Source organism: Euleptes europaea, chromosome 18 (genome assembly GCF_029931775.1).
Source record: "Euleptes europaea isolate rEulEur1 chromosome 18, rEulEur1.hap1, whole genome shotgun sequence".
Lineage (NCBI taxonomy): Eukaryota > Metazoa > Chordata > Lepidosauria > Squamata > Sphaerodactylidae > Euleptes > Euleptes europaea.
In genome coordinates this window covers 21,052,709-21,071,958 of record NC_079329.1, presented here as the reverse complement: position 1 = coordinate 21,071,958, position 19,250 = coordinate 21,052,709, and the positions used below count along the sequence as shown (strand labels likewise).

Here is a 19,250-nt window from a genome sequence, read left to right as displayed (position 1 = left end):
GTTTACAATAATCTTGTTTTGAAACATGTGGATGTGTGTACGGGTGAAGCTTTATGGACAGGTGATGCTACATTTCTTAAGATTTTCTTTAAGGGGAATTAATGCGTAGTCAGGTTAAGGAGCCCTGTGGCGCAGAGTGGTAAGCTGCAGTACTGAAGTCCAAGCATTGCTCACGACCTGAGTTCGATCCCGACAGAAGTCGGTTTTCAGGTAGCCGGCTCAAGGGTAAAGGGAAGACGACTGGGGAAAGCACTGGCAAACCACCCCATAAACAAAGTCTGCCTAGTAAATGTCGGGATGTGATGTCACTCCATGGGTCAGGAATGACCCGGTGCTTGCATAGGGGACCTTTACCTTTACCTTAATGCGTAGTCAGAAAAATAAGCAACTGGCCATTTTCGGTACAATCTATGTATCTATGACTCTGATGCATTTTTATCCTTCTCCTTCAACTAGGTCGGGCTGAAATATGTAGTTCTCTCTTCCCCATTTTATCCTCAAAACAACCATGTAAAGTAGGTTAGGCTGAAGGTTTGCTTAAGGCCACCAAGTGAACTTCATAGCAGAATGGGGATTTGAACCCAGGTCTCTCCCTGATCTTAGTCTGATCATCTAACTACTACATAGAATCATAGAGTTGGAAGCGACCACCAGGGTCATCTAGTCCAACCACCTGCATAATGCAGGAATTTCACAACTACCTCCCCCACACACACCCAGTGACCCCTACTCCATGCCCAGAAGGTGGCCAATATGCCCTCCCTCTCATGAACTGCATCTCATGAACTGCCTGAGGTCATAGAATCAGCATTGCTGACAAATGGCCATCTAGTCTCTGCCTCCAAGAAAGGAGCACTTACCACCTCCCGAGGAAGCCTGTTCCACTGAGGAACCGCTCTAACTGTTAAAAATTTCTTCCTAATATCTAGATGGAAACTTAGTATTGCCTAATATTTTTAATGATACCGAGGAAGACATCTGGCAACCTGAGAGCTGCGTCCACCTTGGGATATACATTTATTTATTTAGAAGAAGAAGAAGAGTTGGTTTTTATATGGCGACTTTCTCTACCACTTAAGGGAGATCAAACTGGTTTACAATCACCTTCCCTTCCCCTCCCCACAACAGACATCCTGTGAGGTAGGTGGGGCTGAGAGAGTTCCGAGAGAGCTGTGACTAGCCCAAGGTCACCCAGCTGGGCTTCGTGTGTAGGAGTGGGGAAACAAATCCAGTTCACCAGATTAGTCTCTGCTGCTCATGTGGAGGAGTGGGGAATCAAACCTGGTTCTCCAGTTCAGAGTCCACCGCTCCAAACCACTACACCACGCTGGCTCTCATATACTTTATGTATAGTCCGCCTTTCTTGTGAACGTTTGGTCTCAGGCAGGAGGTTTGTGGCAACTCACACACCACATATGGGGCAAAAACCATCCTTGCTTGGCCCTGGCAGGGGGACTGACGGCGGAGTGGCAGTTCATTCTGGGGTCCCATCTTGGACTTTTGCCCAGGACCCCAGAATCACTAAGGCTGCCCCTGGGCCAACTGTCTGGAGAGAGAAAAAGGCCTGCCCCCTTAATAGAGGCTAAATCGGGGTGGGTGGGGGGATTTACCAAGCTATGTTATTTATCTCCGTGCCACGGAAAGCTTCAGCTGCCCATTTCCACACAGTTAATCGTCTATTAAAAGTGCAGGATATTTTTTCTCTCCAGTTTGTTGGTAACCCTACTTGGATGAACATTGGGTCCTGTGGCCATGTGTATGCTGCCAAAAGCAACTGAGTTGTGACTCCTCTGGCAGAAGGGCTATTGGCCAGTCGTTCAGTGCGAACAAATCTGAAGCCACCCATTTAACCTGTTACTTTAGCGTCTAACCTCCAAAACTTGACAAGTGGTATACAAGGGCAATAAAAACCTTATGCCTGCCCTGAAGTGTGAAGCACATTTTTTTGCTGGGGATTTACTGCCTGCTGCAGCAGTGTAGATTTGCTTTCACCATGCTCTGCTTGCATGTTTATTTGTAAATGAAGCCAATATTACAGCTCCCACCCTTTCACACTGTTTAAAACTTTAGTGTGCTAATAAAGGTACAGGAGACTTAATTTTGATTAGCAAAACTGAGAGTGGATTGAAGGGTTAAAAAATCCCATCTCCCCTTCTCCTGTGGCCCTGATCCAAATCACAGATGCATGCACGTAGTTTTTTTTTTTTTTTTTTACAGAAGGATGGAAACAGGTGATCTTCAATCATACCTGTGCTCTGGCACTTTAAGTCTCCAGTGCTTTTTCTCCCAAAGGAAATAAGGGCGAAAACGCATGATCACTTTATCCTCCTTTAATCCCTGTTTCAGCCAGGATTCAGCCAGGATCGAACGCATGCGTTTCGCCTAACGTGCATTCGATCCTGGCTAAAACAGGGATTAAAGGAGGATAAAGCGACCATGCGTTTTCGCCCTACGGCTGCAATCAGGCCACAGGAGTAAATCCCATCAAACTCAGTGGGATTTACTTCTGAGTTTGCACCGGAACTCCTGGCTGCTGGAGAAAGTAGGAGCATATAACATGACCACATGCAGAATCCATGGTAAAGTACCACTTCAGGCAATTAGGGAGATACATGCTTCAATGCTCTCCCTGCAACTATAACCCTTGCTCCCAAAAGTCTTATAACAAGTCAGGCATGAGTGCTTGTTTTCTATCTGTAGTTTCTTTTCTCTCTCTCTCTTTTTTTTTTAAGGACAGCACAATATTCAAAGGTATAACTCTCTCCTGCAGGCTAAAGGGGTGGAATCTGGAAGCTTCACTGCTTCACTTTGCTTAAATTATTATAAACTGTCCCTCCCTTTGCACATGCTTACGATTGGTTTGGGTGTTTCCATGCTCCTGACCACAGGAGGGAGCTAGGCCCTAACTTGGAGAGTATCCTGCTGAAAAAACCAAGGCTGTGCCTATCAAGGAAGCTTTAATCCTAGGCAATTTTCCTGACATGCCCCCGTCAGAATTCTGCTTTCAAAGGCTGCCAACCAGATTCTGGCAAGGGTAAAAAAAGTGGACTAATCTTTGCTCCCCTGCCCAATCTCCACTAAATTGGGGATTTGATCTTTAATCTCTCAAACAGGAAGTTTCAAATTCTTGCCCCAGAATTTGGCAGCGGGAGTCAGGGCACCCAAAGCTATTCCTGGTCCCTGATGAAATGGTCAGTCCCATCTTTGAAATGGTGCTAGATTCCTGGCGGCTTTTACCTTAATCAAGCTATTCTTCACCACCAGGGATGAGGTACAAGTGATTTTTCTGGTGCTGATACAGGTACCGTTTGCATTTATACAGGTGCCACCCTATTGGGAGCGGACTGATTCTGAGCAAAGTTTACACAACCAAATTGGTGTACATTGGTGAAGGTGCAGCTGCTCAGAGACAGATGCTTTATTTAGTACAACTTTAACCCACCCTTCCTCCATGGAGGTCAGGACGGTGTCCGTCCTTCTCCCCACCTACATTTTATCCTCACAACAACCCCTGTGAGGGAGGTTATGCTGAGAACGAGTGATCGGCTCAAAGCCCTTCAGCGAGCATCCTTGATAGAGTCAGAATTCGAACCCAAGTTTTCCGTATCCTCAACCACTAGGCTACTCTGGTTTGACAACTGAAGTAAACCGAGCTCCCGCCGCCCAGTGTGGACACTGGAAGCCTAAGTGATGGGATTCCTACCATTTTATCCCTAGTGTTACCAGATGATTGATTAGGGTTGCCAACCTCCAGGTACTAGCTGGAGATCTCCTGCTATTACAACAGATCTCCAGCCGATAGAGATCCGTTCACCTGGAGAAAATGGCCGCTTGGGCAATTGGACACTATGGCATCGAAGTCCCTTCCCTCCCCTAACCCCGCCCTCCTCAGGCTCCGCCCCCAAAATATCCTGCTTATTTAAATATCCTGGCTTATTTACAGATTGTAGCCTTGTGAGGCTTTTTGTAAATGTTTTTTGTGTAATTTTTGCGTAATTATGTGTGCTGTAACACATTACTCTTGAGTAACTTTCTGTTTTGTTGATGAGAATTAAGCCCTGCGTGGCATTTTTTTGTATGCTGTAATATATTACTCCTGAGTAAATTTTCTTTCTACTCTTGAGTGAATTTACGCCCTGTGGGGCAGTTTTTTGTATGCTGTAATATATTATTCTTGAGTAAATTTACTTTCTACTCCTGAGTAAATTTACTTTCTGCTTTGTTGACGAATGAAGCATACAATTTTGTTCTTATAACAGTTGCTATACATACATACATATACATATATACATACATATACATACATATATATATATATATATATATATATATATATATATATATATATATATATATATATATATATATATATATATATATAAATTTTCTTTGTAATTGAGCCTCGTGCTGCCTTCTCTTTCAGTCTATACTATTTCAGCACAGGTTACCTATTTTCCTGAGTACCTGGAGGCTGGCAACCCTATTCTACCACCATGACAGGTATGGTGTGTGTGTGAGGGTTTGCATGCCCCACAGTTCAGTTGAGTAACCCTGAATGGGTAATGTTCTGGAAACGTCCTCGCCCTCTTTATAGAGATGCTGTTCCCTGGACTGACTCCCCCCTTTCTTATTCTGAGCTGCTTCGGGCCCGTATTTCCACACCCTCCCCTTTATGACCCCCCCAAGCTGAAGTTCTTTTTCTAGTAAGGCCAAGCCAGGGATTTGAAGACGGTTTATGCCACAGCTCTGGAATTTGGCACAGGGCCCCGGAGGGTCAGGTGACACCTTCTCAGCGTCCCCTCGGCTGGGTCTTTAAAGGGAAGGGGCCAAGAGCACTCCCCGGGGAGATCTTCCGACTCCGACCGTCACAGCGAATCTGCCCAGTGGTTTTAGCCATGCCTGAACCCGCCAAACCCGGTAAGGGACGGCAGCCTTTTCAAGGTCATCGTGGACAGAGATGCTCAGGAACCAAAGTTTTATTTTCCGTGGGATTTTGGGGCTGGGATGGGTTGCAGGTGTGGCTGGCATTTGTGCCTGCCCCACCCCATAACTCTGTGCTTTGAAAAGCAATCGTCCCTGGATTCTCACTGCCCCATCTTTGGATTTCGGGTGTTCGGTGTGTGCAATCTGACATAATATTGACGTTTCGGTGTGACTTTTCAAACGCCTTTGAATGGGTTGGCCGGTCTTTTGTGGATGTTTGTTCATTTGAGATCGAAAGCAGACGAGAGAGGCATTTTGCGATCCGAATGCGTGTTTCGCACAAGGCAGTTTTTACGTGTGTTGTACCTCAGGTTAAAACAAAAATGACTTTAAGCCTCTTAGGGCCCCTTGCAACCTGCCATGGCAACTGGTCAGAGGCAGCAGCTCAGTATCCCTTTTTCAAGGAGCCTAGGGTCAAATGGAGATAGGTAACGGTATGAGAGCCAGCGTGGTGTAGTGGTTAAGAGTGGTGGTTTGGAGCAGTGGACTCTGATGTGAGAACCGGGTTCGATTCCCCACTCCTCCACGAGTGGCGGAGACTAATCTGGTAAACTGGATTTGTTTCCCCACTCCTACGCATGAAGCCAGCTGGGTGACCTTGGGCTAGTCACAGTTCTCTTAGAGCTCTCTCAGCCTCACCTACCTCACAGGACATCTGTTGTGGGAAGGGGAAGGGAAGGTGATTGTGAGCCGGTTTGAGTCTTCCTTAAGTGGTGGAGAAAGTCGGCATATAAAAAAACAATTCTTCTTTTGCTTCTTCTGTTTCTTCTTCTTCTGCTGCTTCTTCTTCTGCTTCTTCTTCTTCTTCTGCTGCTGCTGCTGCTGCTGCTGCTGATATGGCCAGCCCCAAGCATTAGTGTGAAGTCTGTGTGAGGGTTGGTGTGCTGGAATAAGAATGGGGACCCCTAAGATCAAATCCCCACTATGCCATGTACCTTTCTAAGAACCTAAGAACATAAGAAAGGCCCTACTGGATCAGACCAAGGCCCATCAAGTCCAGCAGTCTGTTCACACAGTGGCCAACTAGAGTAACCAGTAGCCATCTAGAGTAACCTCTAGATTACTTTGGGCCTGGCACCGTCACTTAACCTAACCTGCTGCATTTGTGAGGATATAATGGAAGGGAGGGAACCATGTATGTTGCCTCTGAGCTCCTTAGAGGAAAGGCAGGACAAAAACGCAGTCAATAGAAAGCACTAGTTCAAAATGTCCGAATATGTCTTTTGTCAGAGACGAGGCACCTGTGGTGTGTTCTGAGGAACTGTGGTGTTCTGGAACAAGAGACGGCGTTTGCATTTAGGAACCTCATTTAATATAAGAGGGAAACAGGAGAGAGAACGAACTGTTGGTTTCTCTTCTTTAGCTACTAACCCCCTTCCTGCTAAAACGGATTTAAATCTACTGGCAATCCTTCCCCCTCAACCGCATACCCTGCAATTTTCAGCTTAATTTGCTAACCTGCGCTCCTCCAGAGGGCAAGACGCACAAGAGGGCAAGACGCACATTCTGTCCTAGTTTGCAATGGTTCCACCTCAGAATCCACCTTTTCCCTGAAGCGTCTGATGGTCTGTTTCCAACTGAAAAGAACCCCAGTTATTAGGGTCGCCAACTTCCAGGTACTAGCTGGAGATCTCCTGCTATTACAACTGATCTCCAGCCGATAGAGGGCGGTTCCCCTGGAGAAGATGGCCGCTTGGGCAATTGGACTCTATGGCATTGAAGCCTCTCCCCTCCCCAAACCCCGCCCTCCTCAGGCTCCACCCCTAAAACCTCCCACCGGTGGTGAAGACGAACCTGGCAACCCTACCAATTATGTACAATTGTACAATCAGTCCTCACGACCTTGGCCCTCCCCTTTTTTCTCCCCCCCCGTGATTATTATTTAGATAATTATGCCCTACTCTTCGCCCAAAGTGGCCTACAACACTGTTCTCCCTTCCTCCATGTTATCCTTGCAACAACAACAACCCTGAGAGTAGGGATGCCAACCTCCAGGTGGGGCCTGGATATCGCCAGGTATCGCGGTTGAGCTCCAAACTACAGAGATCAGTTCCCCTGGGGAAAGGGGCCTGCTTTGGAAGGCGGGCTCTATGGCTTTGTCCGCTGCTGAGGTCCCTCCCCAAACCCCGCCCTGCTCAGGCTCCACCCTCCAAACCTCCAGGTACTTCCCAATCTAGAGCCAGCACCCCTACCTGTGAGGAAAGTTAGGCCAAGAGAGAAGGACTGGACCAAGGTCACAAAGCAAGCTGCCATTGCTGATCAGGGATTAATACCTGAATCTCACAGATCCTAGTTTAAGACTCTAACCTTTATGCCCTGCTCGCTCTCAGATCGTAAATTTAGAGCCTAAACTGTTCTGAAATGATCTATAATTATGGAGGTATAATAAAAAATAACAGATAAATGGGAATAGAAGCCCATTTTAATATTATCCACACATGGAAAGCGAGTTTAGAAATAACCAATTGGGGGCAATACACCCCCCCTCCTAAGGCAACAGGTGGCTATGTCACTTATGCTAGCTGATACTTTGCTTGCATATATACTCCAATGTGTTGGTCACAGCTAATAAATCATCTCCTATCTGTATATAAAGCCATTTAGCTGGGGCCAGGCTGTGGTTTAGTGATAAAGCTCATAGTTTGCGTGCCAAAGGTCCCAGGTTCAGTCCCTGGGATCTTCCATTAAAGGTTCTCAGGTTGCAGGTGATGGAAAGATAGCTTTGGAAGTAAGCTGCAGGTTTGGGAAGGGAGAGAGAAAGAGCGTGGAAGTGGGAGCGACAGGGTTGCCAGACTCCAGGTGGTGGCTGGAGATCTCCTGGAATGACAACCGGTCTCCAGGTTACAAAGATCAGTTCACCTGGAGAAAATGGTTGCTTTGGCAGGTCGACTCTATGACATTGTGCCCCACTGAAGTCCCTCCCTTCCCCAAACCCCATCCTCCTTAGTGTCCACCCCAAAATCTCCTGGAATTTCCCAACCCAGAGCTGGCAACCCGAATATACATGTAGATGTAGCCAATTGATGCTAACAGTTTGTGTGTCTTGTAAAGGAGGGCCTGGTCTTCGAAAGGTGCTTCTATAAGAAATCTGTTAGACCAAAATCCCATGTGTATTATGAAATTATAAATCAGCCTTCCTGCTTGGCAATAAACCGATTCAAAGCATTGACAGAAGCACATTCAAAACAACCCATCTGTTTTTTGTTCCTGTGTCAGAAACCTGATGCTTCTTCATGCAGAACGGCCTTTTTGTTTCTCACGCGTGCAAGCGCAGCCAAAGGCAGACTGAAAAGCACTAAGTAGCATGTGCAGAAATCGGTGATCTTTAAGATGCCACAATATTCCTTTTTTCTAGGAGAGAAAACAAGGTTCAGGAGTAGTTAATAGACATGGGAAAGCCAGCGTGGTGCAGTGGTTAAGAATGGTGGTTTGGAGCGGTGGGCTCTGATCTGGAGAACCGGGTTTGATTCCCCACTCCTCCACACAAATGGCAGAGGCTAATCTGGTGAACTGGATTTGTTTCCCCACTCCTTCATGCGAAGCCAGCTGGGTGACCTTGGGCTAGTCACAGCTCTGTTAGAGCTCTCTCAGCCCCGCCTGGGGGCAAGCTCTCAGGACATTTCTTGTAACTTCCAAACCACTTCTGCAGGGATTGGGGCTGGGCTTTGGGGCAACGTATTCTGCTGGAGAGTGTCGGATGCCACCTGGGACCTTTGCCAAGAGGGTGGAGCAGATGAGGCTGTGGGAATATGGCCCGTGGCCTGAGCTCTATTGTTTCAGTGCCAGGGAGGAGGGGGAGATGGGATACAGCCAGCTTTTCCATGCCTCTGTGCCAAGGTCTTCGGTGCGTCACAGATCACTGTCACCTGGCAGGTGCTGCCCACACAGCTTGGTGGGGCGAGCAGGAAACAGGTGTAGGCCTACCAAGAAGAACAAGAGGCCAGAAAGGAAGTGATGTGTCTGTGGTGTAGCCCTCATCCTTGCCTGAAACGAAGCCTAAATATTTGCATTAGCTTGCATTCCTTCCTTCCAACCACTGCCTCTCTCTGTCCACTCTCTCCCCTTCACTGGGGCAGACACTTGTTTTTTTCTTGTGTGACTATGGCCTTTTATGTATGGGGAGTTTCCGCTGGATATGCTGCTCTCTCGATGCACAGTATTTGTACTCGAATTCTCAAATCACTATGCACAGGGGCTTTTTTCTCCAAAGAAATTCCTGGAATACTTGGGGTTAAATGTATGCATCGCCAGGGAAAATGCGAAGCTTCAAAACTTCTCACTAGTATTCTAGCTAGTCGCAAACAAAAAAACCTGTTCCATCAGGCTGAGGCCTGAAACTGACCACTCTTGCTGTGAAACTGACCAAACAAGCAGCCGCATAGGTTATTTGTAATTATTTCAGCATTCTCCCTAATTGCAAATAAAAAAAACCCTCTGACCGTGAAAGCCTTCGACAATATTTAAAAAAAAAACCCTGTTCGATCAGGCTGAGGTCTGAAACCGACCACACTTGCTGAGGAACGGACCAAATAAGCAGCCTCATAGCAGTCCAGCTTTGAGGGGAGGGGTTGGATTAGGGAAAAGACAAGTGGGAGGGAGAAACGAGAATGAGGGTGGAGAGAAAACCCTGAACTGTATGCACAGGAGCAGCTTTTGATTTGGGATCAAGGCAAACATTAAACTTGGGGTAAAACAGCATCCACAAAACATGGGGGAAATGCGAGGGGAGAGCGAGGTCAGAAAATACATGCATAATGAAAACAAAGCCCTGAAGTAGTAGTCGGGGCTTGATGGCAACAGAAACAACCTGCGCATAAAGGGCCTATGAAAAACGCTGCATTCACTGCTGGTGAATATATAAGAATATATGTTGTAATATATAAGAATTTCTGAAACCAGAGGCAGAACAAAATGAAATTTGGCTTAAGCATTATAGCTATCTGTTGACACATTCCTTTGCATTATTAGCTTTCTTTTATATTTTTTTTAAATACCCTGGACCTTTTTGTTTTGGCAGTATAAGGGATGTATCTTTCCCCATATACTTCTGCAATGAAAAGGATTAGAGACTTAAAGAAATTAATGCTGGCAATTCAGAGAAACCAGTAAACTGCGGCAATAGAGCATGGTAAACATTTGATGCTATGGCAATCTAGAAATATCAATTTTTGAAAGGCCCACTGGTGGCATGGGGGGAGGGTGTGGCATTTGCATGGGGGCTCAGGCAAACCTTTCTTTCAGAGGTTACGTCGGAGGTCCATTGTTGCTGATTAGTAGTTCCTTTTGGTTGGGGCAAGTCTGTAAGCAAGGACAGGTCTCCCCACCCGTGTCCTGTGACAGGGAAGGATCTTCACCTTTCAGGAGAGGTTGTAGATCCCTGATGATCATAGAATCGTAGAGTTGGAAGGGACCACCAGGGCCATCAAGTCCAACCCCTGCACAATGAAGGAAATTCACAACTACCTCCCCCCCCCACACCCCCAGTGACCAGAAGATGGCCAAGATGCCCACCCTCTCACCATCTGCCTAAAGTCACAGAATCAGCATTGCTGACAGATGGCCATCTAACCACTTCTTAAAAACCTTCAGGGAAGGAGAGCTTACCACCTCCCAAGGAAGCCTGTTGCACTGAGGAACCGCTCTAACTGTTAGAAAATTCTTCCTAATGTCTAGATGGAAACTCTTTTGATTCAATTTCAACCCCTTGGTTCTGGTCCAGCCTTCTGGGGCAACAGAAAACAGCACCCTCCTCTATATGACATCCCCTCAGATACTTGAAGATGGTTATCATATCCCCTCTCAGTCTTCTCCTCTTCAGGCTAAACATAACCAGCTCCTTCAACCTTTCCTCATAGGACTTGGTCTTTAGACCCTTCACCATCTTTGTTGCCCTCCTCTGGACACGTTCCAGCTTGTCTACATCTTTCTTAAATTGTGGTGCCCAAAACTGAACACAGTACTCTAGTTGAGGTCTAACCAGAGCGGAGTAAAGCGATACCATCACTTCGCCTGATCTGGACACTACTGTGATGCAGCCCAAGACCGCATTTGCCTTTTTAGCTACCGCATCACACTGCTGGCTCATGTTCAGTGTTTGGTCTACTAAGACCCCAAGATCCTTTTCACACACACTACTGCTCAGACAAGTCTCCCCCATCCTATAATTATCCATTTGATTTTTCCTACCTATGATGATGCCCTAGGCCTAGGGAGATTTGAGCTGGGAGCTGTAGGTGGTAGCTGTTGTTGTTCGGTTACTTTCCCTTCTGAGACTGTCCTGTGCAAGAAGCTGGCTGAACGACCTTGGTGGTTGTTGAGAGGATAAAACGGAGGATAAAACGGAGAGGGTTGTTGAGAGGATAAAACGGAGGAATGAGGTTGTAGGCCACTTCAGGTTAGGGTTACCAACCTCCAAGTAGTTTATACAGAAATTGCAGCCACTATGGGAATCATAAATTCTCAAAAGTTTATCATAAACTTAACAAAAACAAAATAAATGTAATACCAACAAGCTCAAATTTAATGTGTCAGTTTCCTATATATTCTTCCGGCTTCCATATTGTTTTATGCAAAAATGGTACACAATATAGTGGTTCTAAACCATGCAAGGTTATTACAATCCATAATACAGAAAATGTTCCATTCCCACAACACAATATGCTGCGGAATCAAAGTTCATGTATAAGAACTATTCAACTCTCATATATCAAATAGCTCTAAAATGCCATGCAATTCTTCAGAAAGGACACCATGGGCAAAAAACATAGGCGATACAGGTATCCGGTAAATTAATTCCTGTTTCCACCTCGTCTTCTTCAGTAGCCTATTTCGCCGATGCAAACAAACTGGCAAGTTCTTATTTTTTGTTGTAAATCGGGAACGGGAATCACGCCGTCTCCATTTCAGCCAATTTCACAGTGGGATAAACACTACAAACAATACATAATGTGACACAATTATCAGAGCTCTATACATGTATATCAACTGATAATAAATATCAAAATAAATAAATCAATATAGAGGGCAGCCTCTGCGGCATCAAATCTCCAATGAGACTTCTCCCCCAAACCTCACCTAGGGTTGCCAACCTCCAGGTGGTGGCTGGAGATCTGCTGCTATTACAACTGATCTCCAGCTGATAGAGATCAGTTCCCCTGGAGAAAATGGCTGCTTTGGCAATTTAACTCTATGGCATTGAAGTCCCTCTCCTTTCCAAACCCCGCCCTCCTTAGGTTCTGTCCCCAAAACCTCCCACCGGTGGTGAAGAGGGACCTGGCAACCCTACTTTGGGTCCCCGTTGTGGAGAAAAGTGGGGTCTAGCTATCTAAATGAACCAACGAATGCTCCCATACACTCCGCTTGTCATGTCAGTTAGCCATTGGTGGCTGGCGGTATCTCGTGACAACCCAAGGAGAAGAGGAGCCAGCTGCCAGTAAGAGGCAGGGGGGTCAGCTGGAAGGAAGGACTCTCTAAATTCAGCCGACATTCCACCCCATTGATTTCTCCAGTTGCTGTTGCATTTCTGAGCTGTTTTGTTTTGAGGAGACCGAAGGAAGTATGGTTGCCTGGCAATGGTTTCAGACGCTCCCCGAGCCCTTCTGAGTCGGGGTTCGTATCGGGTGCTTGCTTGCTAGGAAACCACCAGGCCTGTTTGCCCTCAGTGCCAAATAGGGTTGCCAGGTCCTTCCTGGCCACTGGCGGGGTGGGGTGGGGGTAGTAAGGTTGCCAACCTCCAGGTGGTGGCTGGAGATCTCCCGCTATTACAACTGATCTCCAGGCGACAGAGATCAGTTCCCCTGGAAAAAATGCCCATTTTGGCAATTGGACTCTATGGCATTGAAGCCCCTCTCCTCTCCAAACCCTGCCCTCCTCAGGCTCCTCAAGCTCCAACCTGGAGCTGGCAACCCTAGGGGACTCTCGGATTCAGGATGGGAAACTCCTGGAGATCTGGGGATGGAGCCTGGGGAGGACAGGGACCTCGGGGGGGGGGTGCAGTGCCATAGAGTCTACCTTCCAAAGCATGCATCTTCTCCAGAGGAACAGATCTCTGTAGTCTGGAGTTGAGTTGTAATCCCAGGGAAACCCCAGGTCTAGGGTTGCCAACCTCCAGGTAGCTGGAGATCTGCTATTACAACTGATCTCCAGCCGATAGAGATCAGTTCACTTGGAGAAAATGGCTGCTTTGGCCATTGGACTCTATGGCATCAAAGTCCCTCCTCTCCCCAAACCCTGCCCTCCTCAGGCTCTGCCCCCAAAATCTCCCACTGATGGCGAAAAGGGACCTGGCAACTCTACCCAGGTCCAACCTGGAGGTTGGCATGCCTAATGCCAAAAGATTATAAATTTAGAAGTGTGGTGGCGATCTGATTTGACTGTCAAAGCCAGAAATCTTAGGGGAAGAATGTGCCACGGGACAGGAATCTTGCGTGACATGATGGTTGGGATTGAAGGGTGTGTGGTTATTATGGGAAAGACAGTGGCTCAGCGGGGTAGAGGGCCCACTCTGCAGGCAGACGTTCTCAGATTCAAACCTGGGCACTTAAAAAGATAAGGAGAGAATCATGACAGAGAATCTTGACACAGGGGACGAATCTTTGACCAGGTGTCCAATGCACACCTGGTCTAAAAGGGAAACAACAGCAAATAATAGTGGGGAAACAGATTGCTTTATGGTGTTTGGAATGTCTGTTGCAAGCACAAATCGATGAAAAATTACATGACCAACAGAATCTCATCCGTCTTGGTTGGAAGCAGCCAGGACTGATCTTGATGGACCAATGGTCCGATTCAGCATCAAACAGCTTCGTGTGCTTATGTGAGGTTCCTTTCCCAGGATGTTCTGTGCTAATCTCTCTCCTTATCTCTCTCTCTCTTTACAGTGTGTTCTTATCTATAGATGCTTTGTGAGGCAGGTTAGGCTGAGAAGCGGATTTCCCAATGAGCACAAGGGAACGAGCAGAGATCCGGGTCTCCCAGGGCCAAACCTAATGCTCACACCAGGATGTTTGTGGTATCTTTGCCAATACCCGTTTTAAGCCTGCTTAATTGTAATAGTTTAATTGAACCCCCTAGGAACCCTCACAAAACTGTCATTCCCATGATCTTTGGGGTGGCCTCTGCAATTAAACCAAAAGAAGAAGTTGTGTTTTTATATGCCGACTTTCTCTTCCTTTTAAGGAGAATCAAGCTGGCTTCCAATCGCCAGCATGGTGTAGTGGTCAAGAGCGGTGGTTTGGAGCAGTGGATACTGATCTGGAGAACCGGGTTTGATTCCCCACTCCTCCACAAGAGTGGCGGACGCTAATCTGGTGAACCGGATTTATTTTCCCTACTCCTATACAGGAAGCCAGCTGGGTGACCTTGGGCCAGTCACACTCTCTCAGCCCCACCCACCTCACAGGGTGTCTGTTGTGGGGAGGGGAAGGGAAGGTGATTGTAAGCCGGTCTGAGTCTCCCTTAAGTGGTAGAGAAAGTTGGCATATAAAAACCAATTCTTCTTCTTCTTCTTCTTCTTCTTCTTCTTCTTCTTCTTCTTCTTCTTCTTCTTCTTCTTCTTCTTCTTCTTCTTCTTCTTCTTCCTCCTCCTCCTCCTCCTCCTCCTCCTCCTCCTCTCCCCACAACAGACACCTTGTCATTTGGGGAGGGGCCATGGTTCAGTTTGTAGAGCATCTGTTTGGCATGCAGAAGGTCCCAGGTTCAATCCCTGGCATCTCCAGTTAAAGGCACTAGGCAAGTAGGTGATGTGAAAGACCTCTGCCTCAGACCTTGGAGAGCCACTGCCCATCTGAGTAGACAATACTGACTTTGATGGACCAAGGGTCTGATTCAGTATAAGGCAGCTTCATGAGTTCATGTGTTCATGTGAGATAGGTGGGGCTCTGAGAGAACTGTGACTAGCCCAAGGTCACCTAGCTGGCTTCAGGTGGAGGAGTGGGGAAACCAAGCAGGTTCACCAGATTAGAGTCCCCCGCTCATGTGGAGGAGTGGGGAATTGAACCCGGTTATCCAGATTAGAGTCCACCGCTCTTAACCAGTTCACCATGCTGGCTTAAATTAGTCCAGATTTAAATTAGTTCTGGGGGTGCATCCTAACTTGACAAGAAGTCACTTCTGCTGCCCCAAAACTGTGGCTCGCAATCTTGGACAGAGTTAACTCCTGTCTGAGCCCATTGATTTGAACGGGATTAGTCCAGAGTAACTCTGCATAGGATTGCACTGTATATAGCAGAAGAGCAAAGCCAGCGGGTTCTTCTCCACTAACCTGATGAACTCCTTGTTAGAGACAGGAGCAGAGCCCACAAGCACTGGCACACCTTGATTTATTGCGCCTTGCTTTATTTTGACTCGCAGATATTGCATTTTCGAGCAAGTCTATCGGCGCCATTTTTCCAATAGCATGTGCTAGCTTTGTGACTCTATGTCACATTTTGGTAATTCTTGCGATATTTCAAAGTTTTCCATTATTACAGTACAATTTTTAAAGACATAATGCTATTTCACACTTAATAGACTACAGTATAGTTTAAACATAACTTTTATATGCACCAGGAAACCAAACAAAATCTGTGTGACTCTATTGCGGTGGTCTGGATCTGGAACCGAACTGGCAATATCTCTGTGGAAGGCTTTAAGAGGGGAGTAGACATGTTCATGGAGGAGAAGCTATCCATGGCTACTAGTCAAAATGGCTACTAGTCATGATGCATACCTATTCTCTCTAGTCTCAGAGGAGCATGCCTATTGTATTAGGTGCGGTGGAACACAGGCAGGATGGTGCTGCTGCAGCTGTCTTGTTTGGGGGCTTCCTAGAGGCACCTGGTTGGCCACTGTGCGAACAGACTGCTGGACTTGATGGGCCTTGGTCTGATCCAGCATGGTTTTTCTTGTGTTCTTATGTTCTGAAACATAGTCGTGATGTGACGTCACCCCATGGGTCAGTAATGGCCCGGAGCTTGCACAGGGGACTACCTTTACCTTTTTATAATGCTTCAATGTGTGTGACCATGTGCAGTTTCCCACCTCTGCCACAATTTGGCAGTTTTATGGGTTTGAGTTTTATTGGAGCTACCTGTTATCATTTGGGCTGCCAGGTCCCTCTTCACCACTGGTGGGAGGTTTTTGGGGCAGAGCCTGAGGAGGGCGGGGTTTGTGGAGAGGAGGGATTTCAATGCCATAGAGTCCAATTGCCAAAGTGGCCATTTTTCTCCAGTGGAACTGATGTCTATCGGCTGGAGATCAGTTGTAATAGCAGGAGATCTCCAGCTAGTACCTGGAGGATGGCAACCCTAGTTATCATTGTCAGATATGGATTTTTTTATAGCATGCTGTGAGCGTCTCAAATGCCATACTGCGGCATCCAAAGATGGCACCTTTTTTTTTTAAATAAAGCAACTTGTGTGATCCCCAAGTTCATGCAGGCCCTTGTGTTTATTATCTGAACATTATATTATATATTAGCATTCTGATCCTCACTCCCACCTTTGGAAATCTGCCAGGGCAGGCTCATAAGCAAATAAAGAAACATTAGTGTAAACAAAGCCTGCTATTTCTCTGGACTTTGGATTCTCTAGATATTTTGGACTGTCTCCAGGCTGCTTTGTCAAACACGACTGTGCTGCATTGTAGGATTGACTGAAGATGGTTGGTGTGCCACAGGGATTCACTTGTCAGTTTGGGAATGCCGACTGCAATTTATGCACAGTAGGGCCAGCTCCCGGCTGGGAAGTTGGTGGAGATTTGGAGGTAGAGCCAGGAGAGGATGGAGTTTGGGGAGAGGAGGAAACTCAGCAGGGATGTGGTGCTATAGAGACCACCTTCTGAAGCTGCCATTTTCTTTTTTTTCTTTTCTTTTCCCCTGTTCTTAGACCAAGGTCTTGAACAATAAAACCATAAACTTAAATAAGACCCATCTCTAAAAACACCTCCCTTCATCTCTTCTCTGCAGCCTCCAAAAAACGAGCAACACAATCAATACACTGAGGGTCAGAGCCCCCTAAGAGGAACTGAACCTTTTGCTCCAAAGTTGCTCGAGAAGTTGTGGACTGTTTGTTAAAACAGGGGATAATCCATTTTAGCCTAAGTTGGTATACGTAAGGACAGTGCAAAAGGATATGTACCAAGGAGTCCACTGACTAAAGAGGGCAGGGACACAGCCGGTCTGGAAAAGGGATCTTTAGGATACGGCTCAGCAAAACCATTTTAAAAGGGCAATTAAATCTTGAACGCATAAAAATTCTGCATAACTTTGGACTAAACAGATAATCCATATAGGAAGGAAGATTATCCTTAGATAACAGGCCCAGGGCAAGTGGAGAACATATCCTCCGAGCATCAAAATGAGTGTAACTCTGATCTCTAAAAGGTAAGGTAAAGGTCCCTTGTGCAAGCACCGTGCCATTCTTGACCCATGGGGTGACGTCACATCGACGTTTCCAAGGCAGACTTTGTTTGCGGGGTGGTTTGCCAGTGCCTTCCCCAGTCATCTTCCCTTTACCCCCAGCAAGCTGGGTAGTCATTTGACCGACCTCGGAGGGATGGAAGTCTGAATCAACCTTGAGCCGGCTACCTGAACCCAACTTCTGTTGGGATCGAACTCAGGTCATGAGCAGAGCTTTTGACTTCAGTACTGCAGCTTGACACTCTGCGCCATGGGGCTCCTAACTCTTATCTCTAGCATAGAGATGAAGTGCCTGGTTGTCTTATACAGCCCAATAAAACAGACAACAAGGAGGAGGTTAAGTTGAAAAGCAGCAGATCTTTTATTTAGCTAAACACAGAGCTGGGTGGGATAACCACAGATAAGGCACAGGGTTACCCACAAGAGAACAAAGGAAGGTAAGCATTATTTATGCATTAGGAAGGGTAGGCCCATAGCTGCTTACAAGCAGATTGATACACAAAAGCACCAATACACGTTAGGTGTCTACTAGTTGTTAATTAGCATAGCCTATAGATATTGCCCGAGGGCGTAACTAAACAAGTGCTTGATTTGTGAGCTAGGAAACAGAAACTAAATTCCTAAGGATAGAGGTAAGAGTAACTGTGAGCTAATTCAAAGACAGCTCTCTCTCATTATGGTGAGAGGCAGTACCAGGCAGAGAGTGTGATTTGTTGGCTCATAGTCTTTGGATGCCAACTTCCCTAACACTTCTATGTGTGTGCATATGAATGCATAGTGTTTTATACCAGCCCTTATATTTGGGCACAACAGAGATAATATCCTGCTATTACAACTGATCTCAAGCTAATAGACAGCAGTTCATCTGGAGAAAATGGTCGCTTTGGCAATTGGACTCCCCTCCCCAAACCACGCCCTCCTCAGGCTCCACCCCAAAAACCTCCCGCCGGTGGCGAAGAGGGACCTGGCAACCCTATTTATTGTGAAGCGCGTATGACATTTTATCTGCCTGGATTTCTAAACTTTGTGGGTCATGTGTGGTGCTGTATGTATGTTTTTGATTTATTTGTTTGTTTGATTTATATCCTGCACCTTTCCTGGCAGAAGCTGGGCTCAGGGCGTCTTACAACAAATTATACAACAATTAACAAACAATAGCAACTACAAAAGTTTATCTTTCCTAGCCCTAGCCCTGTATGCATACTGAAAACTGCCTAACATATTTTGGGTGCCTGAGGCAGATAATGGTGGTGAAAATAAAATTAAACGCGCTTTCAAATGAATATCCCAAAAGCCGCCCCTTGAGACGGGCCGCCTAGAGTTGCCAGATCCCTCTTCACAACCGGTGGGAGGTTTTGGGGCGGGGCCTGAGGAGGGCAGGGTTTGGGGAGGGGAGGGACTTCAATGCCATAGAGTCCAATGGCCAAAGGTGCCATTTTCTCCAGGGGAACTGATCTCTATCAGCTGGAGATTGTTTGTAACAGCAGGAGATCTCCAGCTAGTACCTGGAGGTTGGCAACCCTAGCCTCACCCTTCAGGGTCTGCCGATCTCCTTCCAGGGGGCATTGATTTAGCACTGTCCGCCTGTAGGCTCTTCAGCTCTTCCCAATCGCCTGCTTGACCTTTCATGGACTCCCTCTTGCATTGCCTTTTCGGGGACCCTGTGTCCTATTAGGGGCACAGAGGGAACAGGCCTCCGTGCTCCGCGGAAGCAAGCTGGGCCAAGAAGTGTTTATAATTAGCTTTGGGCCGTTTTGCTCATCCACTTAGGTAACTCAACGCCCCCGAGCCCAGAGCAGAATCCCCTGGGATCAGCACTTCAGGCAAACGGGGCTTCTCAGTTTACCACATTCTGCTTCTGCCTGAGATG

General features: G+C 46.7%; 1 protein-coding gene across 1 annotated transcript in view; it reads left to right on the top strand.

Moving 5' to 3' along the window:
• Positions 1-4,735: 4,735 nt before the first annotated feature.
• MYBPC2 (myosin binding protein C2) overlaps positions 4,736-19,250 on the top strand; it is a 66,297-nt gene continuing 51,782 nt past the window's right edge. Inside the window, 2 exon segments of the mRNA XM_056863877.1 lie at positions 4,736-4,765; positions 4,767-4,917. Coding sequence (XP_056719855.1) covers positions 4,736-4,765; positions 4,767-4,917 — 181 coding nt within the window.